At 48.4% G+C, this 15,000-nt stretch overlaps 1 protein-coding gene across 3 annotated transcripts in view; it reads left to right on the forward strand.

Annotated features, from left to right (window-relative positions):
- Positions 1 to 15,000, forward strand: part of su(sable) (suppressor of sable RNA-binding protein) — a 22,573-nt gene that overhangs the window by 6,187 nt on the left and 1,386 nt on the right. For 2 of the 3 annotated variants that reach the window (XM_086542074.1, XM_043036093.2), the window contains exons 2-11: positions 1,464 to 1,815; positions 2,399 to 2,536; positions 2,977 to 3,154; positions 9,983 to 10,134; positions 10,499 to 10,720; positions 10,971 to 11,133; positions 11,384 to 11,692; positions 11,844 to 12,142; positions 12,265 to 12,512; positions 13,018 to 15,000. The exon at positions 13,018 to 15,000 is cut by the window's right edge and continues 1,386 nt beyond it. In XM_086542074.1, the coding sequence (XP_086398200.1) occupies positions 1,468 to 1,815; positions 2,399 to 2,536; positions 2,977 to 3,154; positions 9,983 to 10,134; positions 10,499 to 10,720; positions 10,971 to 11,133; positions 11,384 to 11,692; positions 11,844 to 12,142; positions 12,265 to 12,512; positions 13,018 to 14,473 (3,513 nt within the window). In that variant the 5' untranslated portion in view covers positions 1,464 to 1,467 and the 3' untranslated portion in view covers positions 14,474 to 15,000. Of the gene's footprint in view, positions 1 to 1,451; positions 1,816 to 2,398; positions 2,537 to 2,976; positions 3,155 to 9,982; positions 10,135 to 10,498; positions 10,721 to 10,970; positions 11,134 to 11,383; positions 11,693 to 11,843; positions 12,143 to 12,264; positions 12,513 to 13,017 lie in introns of those variants that run through there. The other variant, XM_086542073.1, reaches the window with a different exon arrangement.

Genomic DNA, 15,000 nt, shown 5'->3' on the forward strand with positions numbered 1-15,000 from the left:
TTGTGTGTTTTGAACTGTTTGTTTATGTCTGTCTTGACTGAATTTCTGTCAATATCTTGTTTGTTTTTGTTCCTGCCTTTCTGTCTACTTAATTCTACCTCTTTATTTTATTTGTTTCTGCCTTTCTGTCTACCTTCTATCAATTCTATTCTTCTATTTCTATCAATATCCTGTTTGTATTTGTTTCTGTCTTTCTGTCTACCCAATTCTTCCTCTTTTTTAATAATTTATTTCTGCCTTCCTGTCTACCCAATTCTGTCTCTTTTTTTATTTGTTTCTGCCTTTCTGTCTACCCAATTCTACCTTTTTTTTGTTTGTTTTGTTTTACCTCTAGTCATCAGTTTAGGTTTTACAAATAGTTATAGTCAAATACACTTCCAGTTATCCTTCTGTCGCATAAATGTAGTCATCAGTCTGTTACTGTCATCAAGCTGTCTGTCAAAAAGTAACTCAAAGTCATCAGTCTTTCCTTTTGTTCTTTTAAGTCACTCAGTCAGTACTTTTATATTTATTTTCTTGTAAATTTATTAATTCTGAATATGTATGAACTGATATACTCGCTCCTTTTGTATTTATTTTTCTTATTGTTTACCTGGCTATTCTTGTCTGTTCTGTTTACCTATTTTGTATCTAACTATATTTGTCTAATTTTGATATTTCTCTGACTTTCTAAATTTACTTGTTCTTCCATCTATATCTGTAAGTCAGAATCTATGGGATATTAGTTTATATCTGGCTGTTATTCAATATTTATTTTCATGCTTTGCCATTTTCATACTATTTCCTTGCATTTATATCGAGATGTCTGTAAGCCAATCTATATAGTTATTTATGTTAGGGCTCTCTGCCCCCTCTCCCCCCCTCCTCTCTCTCACTCTCACTAGCTCACTCTCTCTCACACTCACACTCACTCTCACTCTTACTCTTACTCTTACTCTCACACTCACACTCACACTCACACTCACACTCACACTCACTCTGACTCTCACACTCACTCTAACTCTAACTCTAACTCACTCTCACTAGCTCACTTTCACACTCACACTGACTCTGACTCTCACTCTAACTCTAACTCATTCACTCATTCCTGCTCCCTTGCCCCTTAATCTCCCTATATTGTTTTTTTCCCCCTGTTTCTCTTATCATCTCCTCTCTCCTTTCTTTTATCTCTCCTCTCACTTCTGTCATTCTCTCTCTCCTTTTCCCTCAGTAGAGGAATCAGATTCTGTAGTGTATGAAAGTAGATACTGCTATACTTTTGTAACCTGTAAAGTACTCAAGGAACAGGAATCTGTGAACTATGTTAAATTATCAATCCGTGAAAGTAGAAAAAATATGTTTCCTGTACTTTTAAGTTGATTTTTTTGTGATACTATGACTTTTTATCCATTCTCTTCTCTTTTTCTGATGCTTTTGCTATTATTTATGAACAGTTTATCAATAGTTGCTACCTTCGCTTGCAGAGCCATGGAGGAGAGCCACTTGAATCCACAGGGGGAGGAGGAGGAGGAGGAGAAGGAGGAGGGAGAACTAGAAGACGGAGAATTGGAGGATGAGGAAGAGGAGGAGCCGCAGCCGCTGGACGGGGGTGGCAAGCAGGAGGAGCCGTCACAAGAGCAGGAGGACGCCACAGCAGCGGGAGCCCTGGGGGCCTCTCCCTCCCGCCAGAACCACCACCATCACCACCACCACCATCATCACCACCACCAGCACCCGGAGGACAAGGAGGGAGGCAAGGAGGGGGAGCACGGGGCTGATGACGGTGCGCCTGCGGAGGGGGACCACAAGGGGGAGGAAGATGGAAGGAAGAGAGAGGTGAGGATGAAGGAGAGAGAGAGTAAATGGGGAAGGAGGGGAAAGCATAGAGAGGAAGGGAAGGAGGAGAAGGAGGGTTGGAAGAGAGGAAGATAGAGGAGTGAGAAGAAGGCTGTGAGGAAGAGGGGGACTGGGAAGGAATGAAATGGGGAAATGGAGAGAATTAGATTAGCCAGACAATAGCTAGACTAACAGAGATCTTGATTGTTTTTTGTGATGTAGAAAATTAACAGAAGTAAATAGCCTAAAAGATTAGAGTTGTTATGAATTTCAGAAGAGAAAATGCTGCACCCATTTAAAAGTTGGCAGTGCTACTTTGTAAATCTAATTACTCCATTGAAAATCCTTGTTTGTATGAATAGTTTTTTTTTTTTTTTTTTTTCTAATGAAACTAATTGGGGTTGGAAGCATTTACATTAGCTTTGTACTTTGGTAACTGTGAATGCAAGAAGAGCATTGAATAAGAATTAAAAATATCACTACTCATTTTATAGATTATTCATCTTCATGACATTTCCCAGTAATCTGTATTGTCAAGTCATTGCATTCATGATCCTCATATATCAAATGCATTGCACTCCAGGGCAAATCCAGCAAAGAAGAGAGGAAGAGGAAGCACAAAGATGATGATGAGGAGAAAGAAAAGAGAAGGAAGAAGAAGAAAAAGCGGAAACATGTAAGCAGTGACGAGGAAGAGGACGACATGTCCCCTGTGCCGAAGGTAGGTTGGCATTTATTTTGTATTCGCGTACGCAGGGAGGAATGACTAAGTGAAAGGGTTATGAAAAGGGATGTCGAGCACTGTCACATGTCTCTTATTTTGTCCTTAGGTTTTGTTTATACTAAAACCCATGTACAATTTATCTTATTTTCTTATAACATTTCCTTTTGAACATTTTGTACAATAGTTTGTTGTACCATAACTTTACCTTAAAACTGGAGTTTACTGTTACACTTTATTTTATTTATGTATTTTTTATTTTATTTTATTTTATGACATTTTTAAAAAATTTATATTACAATAACATTTTGTTAGTATTCACAATCCTAATAAGAAAGGAAAACACAGATTGATTTCTAAAAATCATAATGTAGTATAGAATCTTAATAAATATCTATCCCCACATAAGAAATCTCAATCTCCTTTTCCGCTGATTGCAGTTCCATCGGAAGATTATGCCACAGCCCTTTGACGGCAACATGGGCTTCGACGCCATGCTGCAACAAGAAATGTACCTGAGGGGCAGGTCCCCCCCGCCGGGCATGATGCCCTACGGTCCGCCCCCACCCGGAGCGTTCGCCTCCCCTCACTCCATGTTCAGGGGACACCCAATGTCTGGTGAGTTTGGCACGTCCTGCTTGTCTTTGTGAGAGGGAAGGAAAACAGATTTAATTATTATACTTGTCTTTGCAAGAGGAGAGAGAGTAAAAGGAATATAGGATTCCGTAATGTAGGATATGTAGTTAACCCACACAGGACGGGTGGTACAGCATGTGTACCGCGCATTCAAAAGCCCAGTTGCCGGGCGGCACAGTATTGTGCCGGCCATTCAATTGATTTAGGCCTAATAATTCGAACGCCCCGGCATTTGGACATTCAAGGCTAGAATTCCCCCGTCGGGAATGGGTTAACATGTGAAATTGGATCTTCATCAGAATGATATAGTAAATGATATAGTAATTTAGAAACACAGTTCAGTTCAGTTCAGACAGATATGCGAAGACGTCGCTTCGCCCGGGCTATATGCTCAAGGCGGCCCGGCCTCTGCCAGCTACGAGTGCTGACTCATCTTATCTAATCTTATCTGATCATCATCGCTGACATTCAGCTCAGTTCAGAGAGATTTTGCGAAGACGTCGCTTCGCCCGGGTTGTGTGGAAGGGGTAGCCCGGTCTCTATTGGCTATAAGTGCTGACTCATCTGATCATCATAACTGAACTTTTACCGTGGCGGTCGGATTGCCTGTAGGCGCTCCAGTTGCCAGGGGGCTAATGACAGGCATAGCCGTCTAACCAGCCCGGCGGCTGTCGTCTCTGGGCCCTGCCTAAGGAAGCGAGTGTGCTCGCATTCCATCAGGTAGTGCTCTAATTTGGCGTCCGGCGCGCCACAATACTCACAGCGTCGCTCATCTTGCCCAATAGTGGGGATGATTTGCCACGCACAAGGGTAGCCTATTCTCAGTCTGTGCAGACTGACTTCAGCACACCTTGATATTCTGGGAGAGAGTATCAGCGACTCATAGCCTGTGGCGTTTGAGTACCAGCTGGCCGAGGGGGAGGTTCTCGCTTCCTCTCTGTGTCGCTGCAGGGCACCGACCTGCCCTGCAACCATCGTTTTACGCCTTAGCAGTTCCCGGCTAGGATGCACCACAAGATCACTCAAGGGTTTCTTCCTGCCTTCCTCCGCTAGCCTGTCAGCTACGTCATTCCCTTCAATACCAACATGGCTTGGGATCCAGTTGATGATGATGCGTCTTCCTGGTCCAGGATTCTCTGAGCAATGGTGAGAATCGAGGTTACCAGGTAAACGTTATCAAGGGGCGTGCTTTGTTGCAGGCTGTCAATGGCGGCCCTAGAGTCTGTGTGTATAACAACATGCCCGTCCGTCTGGGCTGCATGGGCTAGGGCTCCCATAATAGCTACTGCCTCTGCCTGGAGCGAGGAGGCATTGTCTGATACCCGCATAGCTTTCTCTATGCCCCTTGCTGCAAAACCGGCGCCTGCAGTGCGGGTGGTGGGGTCTACAGAACCATCCGTGAAGTAGGTTTTACTGTTCAGCGGCGTGATTGCTGTAATGTTCCTCTCCGCCTCAGCCTTCAAAAGAGGCGGTGAGTACTGCGTTTTTCTTCTTGATAGACTCATGACAGAGAACTCTATCAAGGATCGTGCCCACGGCGGGGCTGAGACATAGTCAGGGTGGGGATGGTCCATGCCCTTGATCAGTAGTGTCTCTTTGAGCTCAAAGCGTTTCAGCACTCTGGTTGTTTGAGACAGCCAGGTGTTGTTAGCAAAGAGTTCTTGGTTTTGTGCAAGCCGACGCTGCACTCTCTGTCTTAGCTGCGAGTCCTGTGGGGACTGTAGGACATTTGCAAGGAACTGGGCCGCCATCTGATCAATCCGGGTGTCCAGGGGAAAGAGTTTGGCCTCCAGGAGGAGGTTAGTAACCTTAGCCCACCCAGGGGCACCCAGAATAATCCTGGCGGCTTCGTTTTGCATTATGTCGAGTCTTTTCCTGAGTCCAGGTTTTACTGTGATCAGGGCGACGGAGGCGTAGTCCACAATGGGACGGACAGCGTGCACGTAAAAAGATCTTAGTACGCGGTGTCCAGCCCCTAAGCGCCGCCCAGACAGAGCTCTCATGACAGAGAGCCTTGCCTTGGTCCGGTCTGAGAGATGTTTAATCTCGGAGCGGAAGGTGAGGTTCTTATCGATCCATACCCCCAAGTATTGGTAGACGTGTACCCACTCAAGCTCTAGACCTTGGACTCGCAGTCTTTGATCACAGACATCATGTTTCAGCGCCATTGCCTTCGATTTGGCTGCTGAGATCTTAAGCCCGACTCTGCAGCATTCCTCAGTTATTAGGTCCAGACAACGCTGGGCCTTTCTGACTGGATTCACATTTCTTCTCCCAGTGGAGATAATTGCTAGATCATCTGCATATGAAATGATCGTGCACCCCGCTGGGAGTGGAATGTCGAGAATGTTTAACATGAGGATGTTGAACAGGGCCGGGCTAAGGACCCCTCCTTGAGGGGTGCCATTCTCTAGAGGCAAATGCCTGGAAAGGTGACCTTGGAACTTCACTCTGGCAGTTCTGTTCCGAAATAATCGCCAATCCAGGCAAGCAGCCTGCCTTTGATTCCCTTGCGGATCAGGATCTCCTGAATGGCTAACGGGTTTGCCAGTTCAAAAGCCTTCTCCAGGTCAAGGAAGACAATGACAGCGCTGCTGCTGCTGACAGTGCTCAGTAAGGTGGCAATGCTGTGGGTAGTGCTCTTGCCCCTTGTGAACCCGTGTAGGTGTTCATGTGGAGGTCCCAGCTTCCATTGGAGCCGATTCAGTACCATTTTCTCTGCTGTCTTTCCTAGACAGCTAAGCAGGGAGATGGGGCGGTACCGTCCTGGCTCCTTTGGTTTGGGGACGGGAATTATATCAGCCCTCTTCCAGCACTGTGGCAGTGAGGAAGTTTCCCAGGACTTGTTGATGAGATGCAAAAGTGCAAGCTCACCTTCATGTCCTAGGTGGGAAATGATGGGGTGGGAGATCCCATCGCTACCCGGGGCTGACCGGGAACTGGACTTGTATGTTCGCCGTAATTCCCTCAGAGAGAACATGGCATCTGTATCATCAGGCTCGACCGCCTTTTCTCTGATGAGGGCATGCCTGCCTGGGAGCAGTTGTTCTTGGCATGCCCTCAGCTCTGCTGGTAGTCCGACGCTACTTGTTCTAGCAGAGAACTCGAGTGCCAGTCTCTCCGCCTCCGACCGCGGGTCATGGTGGGTCTTTTTGGGGGCTGAGCGATTCGTGGCCCGTCTGATACGGTTCCACAATTCTGATAGGGAGGTTTGGTGGCCAAAGGACTCACACCACTCCAGCCACTTTTCCTGCTTTAACCTCTTAGCAGTTTCCTGAGCATCCCTGAGAGCCTCTCTTAGAAGAGTGTGGTTCTCGGGAGTTCTCTGTCTGCGAAAGTGTCTTCTGCACATATTGATTCTGTGGTTAACCTCCTTAATCTCATCATTATAGTACCAGGCGTCCTTGAAACACCTGGACCACTGACGAGTTTTGGGGATGGTTTCTGAGGCTGCCTCGTCTATGGCATTTACTAGTCTGGCCTCAAGTATATCCACATTATCATTAAGTGAGGAGTCACTGGTTCTGAGGCACACGGCCAGAGCCTCCTGGAAGGCTTTCCAGTTGGCTCTTTCCACCTTCCATCGAGGATTGTGCTGGGGCACGGGTGCCGGGCCAGCATCCAAGATGGTGGTGACTATCCCATAATGATCGCTCGTGGCAGTGTTGTCCACAGACCAACTAATTCTCTCGACCAGAGCCGCAGTGACAAAGGTGAGGTCAAGGACCCCCCCGCCAACATGCGTAGGCTCCTGGCTGTTGAGAAGAGCAATCTCTGGGCATGACTCTAGCACCTCGGCTATATGGCAGCCTGCCATATCACGTCTCTGAGTGGGAGCCAGTATAGGGTGGTGGGCATTAAAGTCCCCCCCTATAAGAATTAGCTCATGTGCTGCAGCAGCACAGGCTTCACTGATATCTAAGCCCCTACAGTTTGGCCTACTGTATACATTGTACAGTTTGAGAGGACCCCCAGCCAAATGGATCTCAACAGCAAGGGATTCGACACCTTCTCCGCACTGCCCAGGATCGGCAATCAGGGAGCAGGGGATAGTCGACTTCACAAGGGTAATCAGGCCTCTGGTACCTTGCGTACTCGGTAGCACAAAGGGATGATATCCCGAGAAGCGTACAGATTCCCCTGTTAGCGTCTCTTGGAGCATGACAACATCAATGTTCCGAGATCGCACGATCGCGTGGAGAAGGGCGGCCCTAGGGGAGAAGCTGTTGATGTTCCACTGCAGTATGCTTAAGTTAGTGGCCATAGTGCTTGTCTGCGTTCACTAAGTCATTGACGTCAAGGTATTCGGTCTCTGTGTCCGACGCCCCCGTGTGGGTAACGTCAGACATTTCGGAGTCTGACAACTCCTTGGTGAGTTCCACACTGAGTGTGATTTCCTCACTTGACTCGTCACTGTCGTCAGGACAGGTCGAGTTGGAAGGGCTGGGTCTCCTGGGAGGTGGAGTATTCCTGGTCGCCTTGGCCTTCTTTTTGGGTGGCCTTGGCTTCCTCACCCTTTGGGGTTTGGGCGCAGGCTCTGCCAGTGTGGTCTTGGCCGCAGGTTTGTCGGGGAGACAGGGCTCGCCCTGAGTTGGGGTGGGAGAAGGAGTCTCGCCCTGAGTTGGAGTGGGAGTTGTGGCCTTGGGCCTCATGTCCTTTTCCTTCAGGGCATTGACGGTCTGAGTCATTGCCGTCATGGCTATCTCGACTGCCTTCTCCGTCTCCTCGCTGGTCCTTCCCAATGCCGTCGCAACTGCTGTGACAACTGTCTTCAGCAGGAGCGTCAAGTCCTTCTCTGTGAACAAAGTCGGACTCTCCGCTCTTGGGGTAGCCTTTGAGGTGTTCCCAGACCCCTTCCGGGTCTGTTTCCGACTTGGAACATCCACCAGCGCCGGGAACTCTTTTGTGTTGGAGGCGTCCGGTGCTGGTTTCGCTTTGGGCGGTGCTTCCTTCCTCTTAGGAGGGGGGGGAGCCCTTACCCCTTTGTTCTGCCCCCAGACATACGTGCCTAGAGGGGCGGGAACAAAGTCTGGTCGTTTTGCAACGATCTCTTGCCGCCGAAGAGCCTCTTCCTTTCTGACAGAACATCCGAGGCTCCAGGCGTGGTGTTTTTTATGGCAGTTTGGGCACTTGGCAGTGATGTCTCGCTTGCCATCTTTGTGTGCTTTGAGACACACCTCTGTTCTGTGTGCCTGACTACAGACACCACATTTCGGCTTTGCAGAGCAAGTGGCCTTGTGGTGTCCGTACTTCTGGCACGTGAAGCATCGGAGCGGGTCTGGGACGTATGTCCTGAGTCTGTAAGAGCCCCAATTGCCAAGATCCAAGGACGCAACTGGAGCTCCCTCCAAAGTGACCAGGACTTGTCTGGTTGGGTGCTTCCCTTTCAAAAGTCGAGAAGCGCCCACCACCTTGGAATGTGCAGTGATGACCTCGAGGTCATACAACAGAGGAAAGCCAAGAAGCACCATCTTGGACTTCCTCTCTTCGGGAGTCAGAGCCGACAGGCTCACCTTCCGCCCATCCAGGAGCTTGTCAGTCTTCTGGAGGAAGGTGAGGGTGGCTTGGTCCTTTGGAACGATTATCATGCCATTGTCTTTGGCAATTCTAATCGTCAGACGGCACTGTCTCTGGGTTTCCAGAGCCCGTACCATCTGGTAGGCATTGTCGAATCCTTCCGGTTTAGGAGGAACCCTAAACTGGGGGAACCGACTTGGGGCTGCAGACTCGCCCTCTGAGTCCGAAGCCGTCCGAGGTCGTTTGCCTCTTCTCCGAACCGACGCCGGAGTTTTGCCAGTGGGGCCAGTAGGGTTGGAGGGTCCTGTCTGGCTTCCATTTTTTGATTGACTTCTCGTCTGGACCGACGCCAGAGATTTGTCAGAGCCTGGGGTTGGTTTGGAGGGTCCAGCCCGAGGTACTTGGGTGGGTTTTTCCTGGACCGACGCCAGATCCCTGCCCATCTTTTCCCTTTTGTCATCAAAGCCCTCGAAGGGGTCTAAGGTGACAGCCTTTGTCATCTTCATGCAAGGTTCGTCAACAGGGATGTCAGTCATGGGTTTATGAGTTACGGTTGCCATGTAATAAGCGGTTCATTTCATCCTCCCACGCCCCCACCCACCACGGAGTCCAACAAGGGGAAGCTTTGTATGAGTCCATGCTCAGGAGCCACAGGGGTGGTGGGAGGATATACGCAACCCCGGCCTCGCGTTAATGGCACTCTCAAGACCATGCGATTGCCTGCAAGGCAGGAGCTACTTGACCCTAGCCTAGCTCACAAGAGAGACCAGCCGATTGACCTAACCGAGTCGAGATCAGGCCACCCGTCTTGCTGGAATAGAGGACCAAAGAGGTGTGTTGCTAGCCGCAGGGCGTACTCATACACGGCATCGCTCAACCTCCAGGACTCCCGTCTCCCAGCGCACAGGGGCACCACGCACGGCAAACACGTGGGTAGGTGTAGGCCCCCTTGGGGGGAGGACCAGGGGGGGTGCGACCTCACCTACTAGATCAGCACCTAGGAACACTTAGTCATCCCTCCTCAGAGAGCCCGCCGCTAGTAGGTCACCTCAACGGGACAGAGAGACTGGCCAAATCCAGAGCGGGCTTGTCCAAGAAAGGAGTTCAAGCCCCCGCGCCACGACAAGGTGGTTCCTTGGCGGGGGATTTAGAAACACAAATTACATGTCTTGCAAGGTGGAATAATTCATTCTCATACATGTTCTTGTGGGGTTAGGTTGTCTTCCTGTGCATATGTGTATTTATTGACAAGATATGTAATTTTATTTATTGAATTTTTTTTTTTTCTTCCAGATTTCGACTCTTATGATTCCGGTTCGGATTCTGAGATGCGAGAGAGACGCAGAAGACGCAGGAGGCACAGGCGGTCGAGGTCGCGATCTCGTTCGCCGTCTTTTAAGAATGAAGCCATTTGCATGTACTATATGCAAGGCAGCTGCAAAAGAGTAAGTGTGATAGTGCACTGTCCCTCTAATGAATCTCTCTCTCTCTCTCTCTCTCTCTCTCTCTCTCTCTCTCTCTCTCTCTCTCTCTCTCTCTCTCTCTCTCTCTCTCTCTCTCTCTCTCTCTCTCTCTCTCTTCCTCTTTTCCTCTTCCTCTTCTTCTCTTCCTCTCTCTTCCTTTTCCTCTTCCTCTTCTCCTTCTTCAGCTGATGCCTTGACTGACTTTGAAATATTTTTCCTCTGCCTTTATTATGTGAAATTTTAACTGACATATGTGAATGTGCTATAAAGTTTGTGTCTTATTTATTCATATATTTATATTATTGATTGTCATTCCCCTAATTTTTGCACCTCCTCCCCCCTCCAGGGCAAAGCGTGTCCCTACTCACACGACATTCAGCCGCAACGTAAGATGGAGCTGTGCAAATTCTACATGATGGATTGCTGTGCCAAGAAGGAGAAATGTCTGTACATGCACAAGGATTTCCCGTGCAAGTATTACCACACAGGTCTCCGCTGCAAGCTGGCTGCAAAGTGTAAATTTAGCCATGGGCAGCTGTCAGATTCTGCCAAGCAGATACTACTGAAGGTTTGTTTGTGCCTTGTCTTTTGGTTCTGTTTGACTTTTGTGTGAACTGGAATTTTTCACTTGCTTTGTTTTTCCTTTCTCTTAGTTTTATTTGGTCTATTTTTTTGCTTGTATGTATATACATATGTGCATGTGCTCTTATTGCAATAAGAAATGTTAATGCATATTCCCCTAGTTAAATGCAAGTATATACTTTTGCCTGGCACATGTCCGCTTATTTTTCACCAAACAAACTTCCTTCTCTCCTTAGCACATAGAACTAGCTCCCAAGGACATCTTGGGAGACTTCCCACGACTGACCAAGGAGGCGGCTCAGCTGGTGGTAGACATCACGGAGGGCCACCGGCGCGGCCAGCCTCTCAATGTGGAGAACATCCCTGGCATCATGGATATGAAGGGCAGGGGATTTAAGTGTAAGTTTTCATATTTCTCATGCTTGTGTATTTGTATTCCTGTTGTTGTGATGTAGTTGTAAATGTATTGATATAAATTTCTAAGTTAATTTGTGTTATTGGTAATAGTGCTATGTCATACTTTTTTTTGTTGGGGGATCATATTTATTGGTCTTGGGACACATGAGAAATTTATCATCAAATGCACTCAATAAAAACAGTAGGAACCAAAAGTCAATTAATCCTCCTATCCCTCTGGCCGTCCATCCAGATGTGGACAAGGCCATCCGAGCCCTGGAGAAGAAGCAGGAGAAGAATCTACTTAAGGAGCATGAAGAGCAGGAGCTTGAGGAAGGACCGGGCGGCGCTGGAGCAGGAGACGGGGGCAGCTTGGATCACCCGCAGCAGCACTATGACCAGCAGCAGTCGCACCATCAGCACCATCAGCAACACCACCACCACCAACAGCAGCAGCAGCAGCAGCAGAAGCATGCGTCCAAGCAGGAGAAGATGTCGAAGCACGGGCGGGAAGAGCCGGAGGGCATTGCGTCCCCCAGGCATGGCGGATCACCTCCACACAGTGAGTGTTTAGGGGAGACTCTGAATAGTAAATTGCTATTATTTAGAATAGTATTTTACTCTGGGAATCAGATATGTATCCTTTTTTTTATGCCAAGACATTTCTAGGGACTTTTCATACAATGTACTAACAGTTTTGATATTATCTGCAGTGAATGATATGATGAATGGCGAGGGCCAACAGTCTGGCTTTGGGAGCCAAGGAGGCAATACTAGTCACATGGGGCCAAGCCCAGGCAGGAAGCTGGGCCGATTCATGGCCGGGATGCCGCAGAAGCAGCGAGAACTATTTCAGCGCATTCAGCAGCAGCACTCTGTCCACGATGACCAAGAGGAAGGGACGGGGGAGGCGGGGGGGATGGAGGACTCGGCAGCAGGCACCAGTAACGTCAACTGGTACTCCAGCGATGAAGAGGGGGATGGCTCTTCGCCCACCAAGTCACATGCACAGGTAAGGAGCAGAAAGTTGACGCTCAAATACTGAATATGCAGAGGTTGAAGTAAACAGAGACCACCATTAACCCAGCACAAAGAATCTCTCTCATGGGTTGCTCTTTCATCTTCTCCTTCCAGAGTGCAATGCAGTCGTCCAACAACATGTCGCCAAGCCGGACTCCCCCGCTACCCCACCACGCCTCGGCTACTTCTCCTTCTCAGGGGGCGATGACACCCCCAGGCAGACCAGGCAGCAGTCCTGGCAACGCCTCCACCTCTCCAAATACCCCGTTCTCCAACATCAACCTGGCCAACATCAACATATCCTCGGACCTGGCAAGTGTTTTGTCAGCTCTAAAGAGTCAGAATGCAGCTAGTACCAATAGGTAAGCTTTTTCTTTGGTTTGGCCATTCTGTGTGTGGTCTTGGGAGGAGAGTATCCTCCTGTACACAGCTACTTTTAAGTTTAAATATTTTCTTTTTATTTTTTTTTTGGATATTTTTTTTTTTTCTCTCGATATTCCAGGTACATTGCTTTCAGATGTTGAGAATTAGGACAAGCATTTGAAAATTTATTCAGACATTTATTAGTATATGACTTGCATAATGTAACTGGAACAGTTCTGTGACCAAGATCTTTGGTTTAGGAACAGGTTGCTGCTGTTTTCTGAATGGGTAAAGTCTGATTGATTATTTGTTTAATTTTTATTTATTTTTTCATTATATTTGGTCTTTTTTTTTTTTAAGAATGTACTCAGGCCTGACCTTTTCTTTCAGTAATTAATTTTGTCTTTTGGATAGTAAGTTTCTCTCCTTTTTTTTCTTTTTTTCCTCTCATGATCAGGGACAAGGATAGACGAATGAAATCTTACATTTCTCTTTAATTTTCAGAAGCAGTGATGAACCTGGAAGAGGGCAAGTGTCGCAGTCACCTCGAAGAAGAGACCCCAGAGAGATGCCCAGAGAACTATCTCAAGACATGTCCCGGGATCCCAGGGAAGTTTCGCGCGACCTCAGGGACATGCCTGATCAACGTGACATGCCAAGAAGCCAGTCTCACGGTTCTCGAGACCCCCGAGCTGACTCACAGAGACTTGACTCGGATTATTCCCAGAACCCGTGGATGAGAGACCAGCAGCCCATGGGGGGTCGCTGGGATTCCCAGAGGGATTTGGATACTCCGAAAGAGGGGAAGGGGCTGCGCGGGTCGTTCTCCGAGTCGAGAGAGGCGGTCGACCAGGACCAGAGGCAGAGAACAGGAGATGTTGACCTCCGCGTGTTGCCAGGGATTGACGACAGCAGACCCCAAGGGCAGGAAGTGAAAGGGCTGACACAGGACACAGACATGAGAATCTCTAGTGAGCCATCAATATATGACGTGGATTTAAGGCAGCTCAGTTTGCCCGGCACCTTCAAAGACAATGACGAGGACCCAAACTCCCTTCCCTTTAAGGTTCCTGTCCACACGCCAGCCAAAGAAATTGTTGCTTCCATATCTTCCCACTCGCCCATGTATTATCAGTTGGTGAAAGTCTGCATTCCAAAACCAAACTTCTCGCACCTCAAGATAAACAAAGATGACCCAAAGATACTTGAGGACCCAAGGCTGAGAAAGATGCTCCGGCGCAATTCCACGGAAGATTCCTCCAAGGGAAGTCCGAGGACGCCATCTAGGTATGAGTTTGATGGTCCAATGAGTCCCCCGGCATACACTGCACCCAGCAAGAGCGAGCCCAAACCCGCAGAGACGGAATCCAGAGATCCAAGGATGTCCGGCTCAAGGGATCCGAGGGCTGAGCCGCGCGGGGATCCCCGTTCAGAGCCGCGTACAGAGCCCAGGGGAGATCCCAGAGTGGGCACCCGGAGTGACCCACGGATGGGGAGCAGGGGAGACCCTAGGACAGAGTCTCGGGATCCCAGAAGCGAGCCGATGGGCGACATGAGGAACCAAGACCCAAGAATGTTTGGCGGGGGCAATGGGGGCGGCATGATGGACGGAGGAGGCATGCCTTTCAACAACATGGGTCCGGGGCCCATGGGGGGAATGATCCCGCCGCGCAACGTAGATCCCAGAGGTCGGCCGGGGCTGCTAGGTCCAGCACCCATGGCCTTCCCAAGCAATGTACCTCATGGCATGGGGCCCAGGATGCCACCGTACATGATGGGGCAGATGGGACCAGGGCCCAATGGCGGGTTCTATCCCGATGAAGGCGGTGACATGATGGGGGGAGGGGGGTATCCCCAAGGAGGACCAGGATGGGGGGGTCGGATGATGTCAAATGACCCCAGGTTAAAGAGAGACATGAGTGACGGAGGCAGGTCCTACACGCCACCTCCTGTGTCCTAGTTATGAGCCCTGCAAGGATACTCGTTAAGCTGTGATGTTTGCCATGTTGGCATTTTAGAATGTAGCTGTTAAGTTATTTCATCTGCTATAGTTAGCAGGCCAGTGATTAAGTGGGTATTACTTAAAAAGTTGGCCTAATAATTAGGCTTCAAACTTGTAGAATCAATATTTGATCCCATGTCTGTGTGTTCAAGTAGTGTGTTACCTGTGCTGTTAAGCACACCAGTTGTGATCATGAATGTGTGAATGTTTGTTAAGTCATTTGTGTAACTTTTTCTGTGTTGTATGTGGAATAATTCAAGATCAAAACTCATATGGACAAAACCTTTCTTGCTCATCTTAACTTTTACGAATTGTAAGTTTGTGTTGTTTCGTTTTCAGATGGATGATTGTTCGCATCTTCCGTGTATTTCGTTCCTTAGTCTTCCTCCATGTGCAGCTCTGTGGTGTGCGAGGGTCATGATGTGGAATTTTAAGGTAGACTGATGTAAAAAATGTGATCAGGAAGTTAATCTAGTTTGTCAGTA

The sequence above is a fragment of the Penaeus japonicus genome, unplaced genomic scaffold (genome assembly GCF_977035675.1).
Source record: "Penaeus japonicus unplaced genomic scaffold, GWHDUDI00000001_assembly GWHDUDI00000011, whole genome shotgun sequence".
Taxonomy (NCBI): domain Eukaryota; kingdom Metazoa; phylum Arthropoda; class Malacostraca; order Decapoda; family Penaeidae; genus Penaeus; species Penaeus japonicus.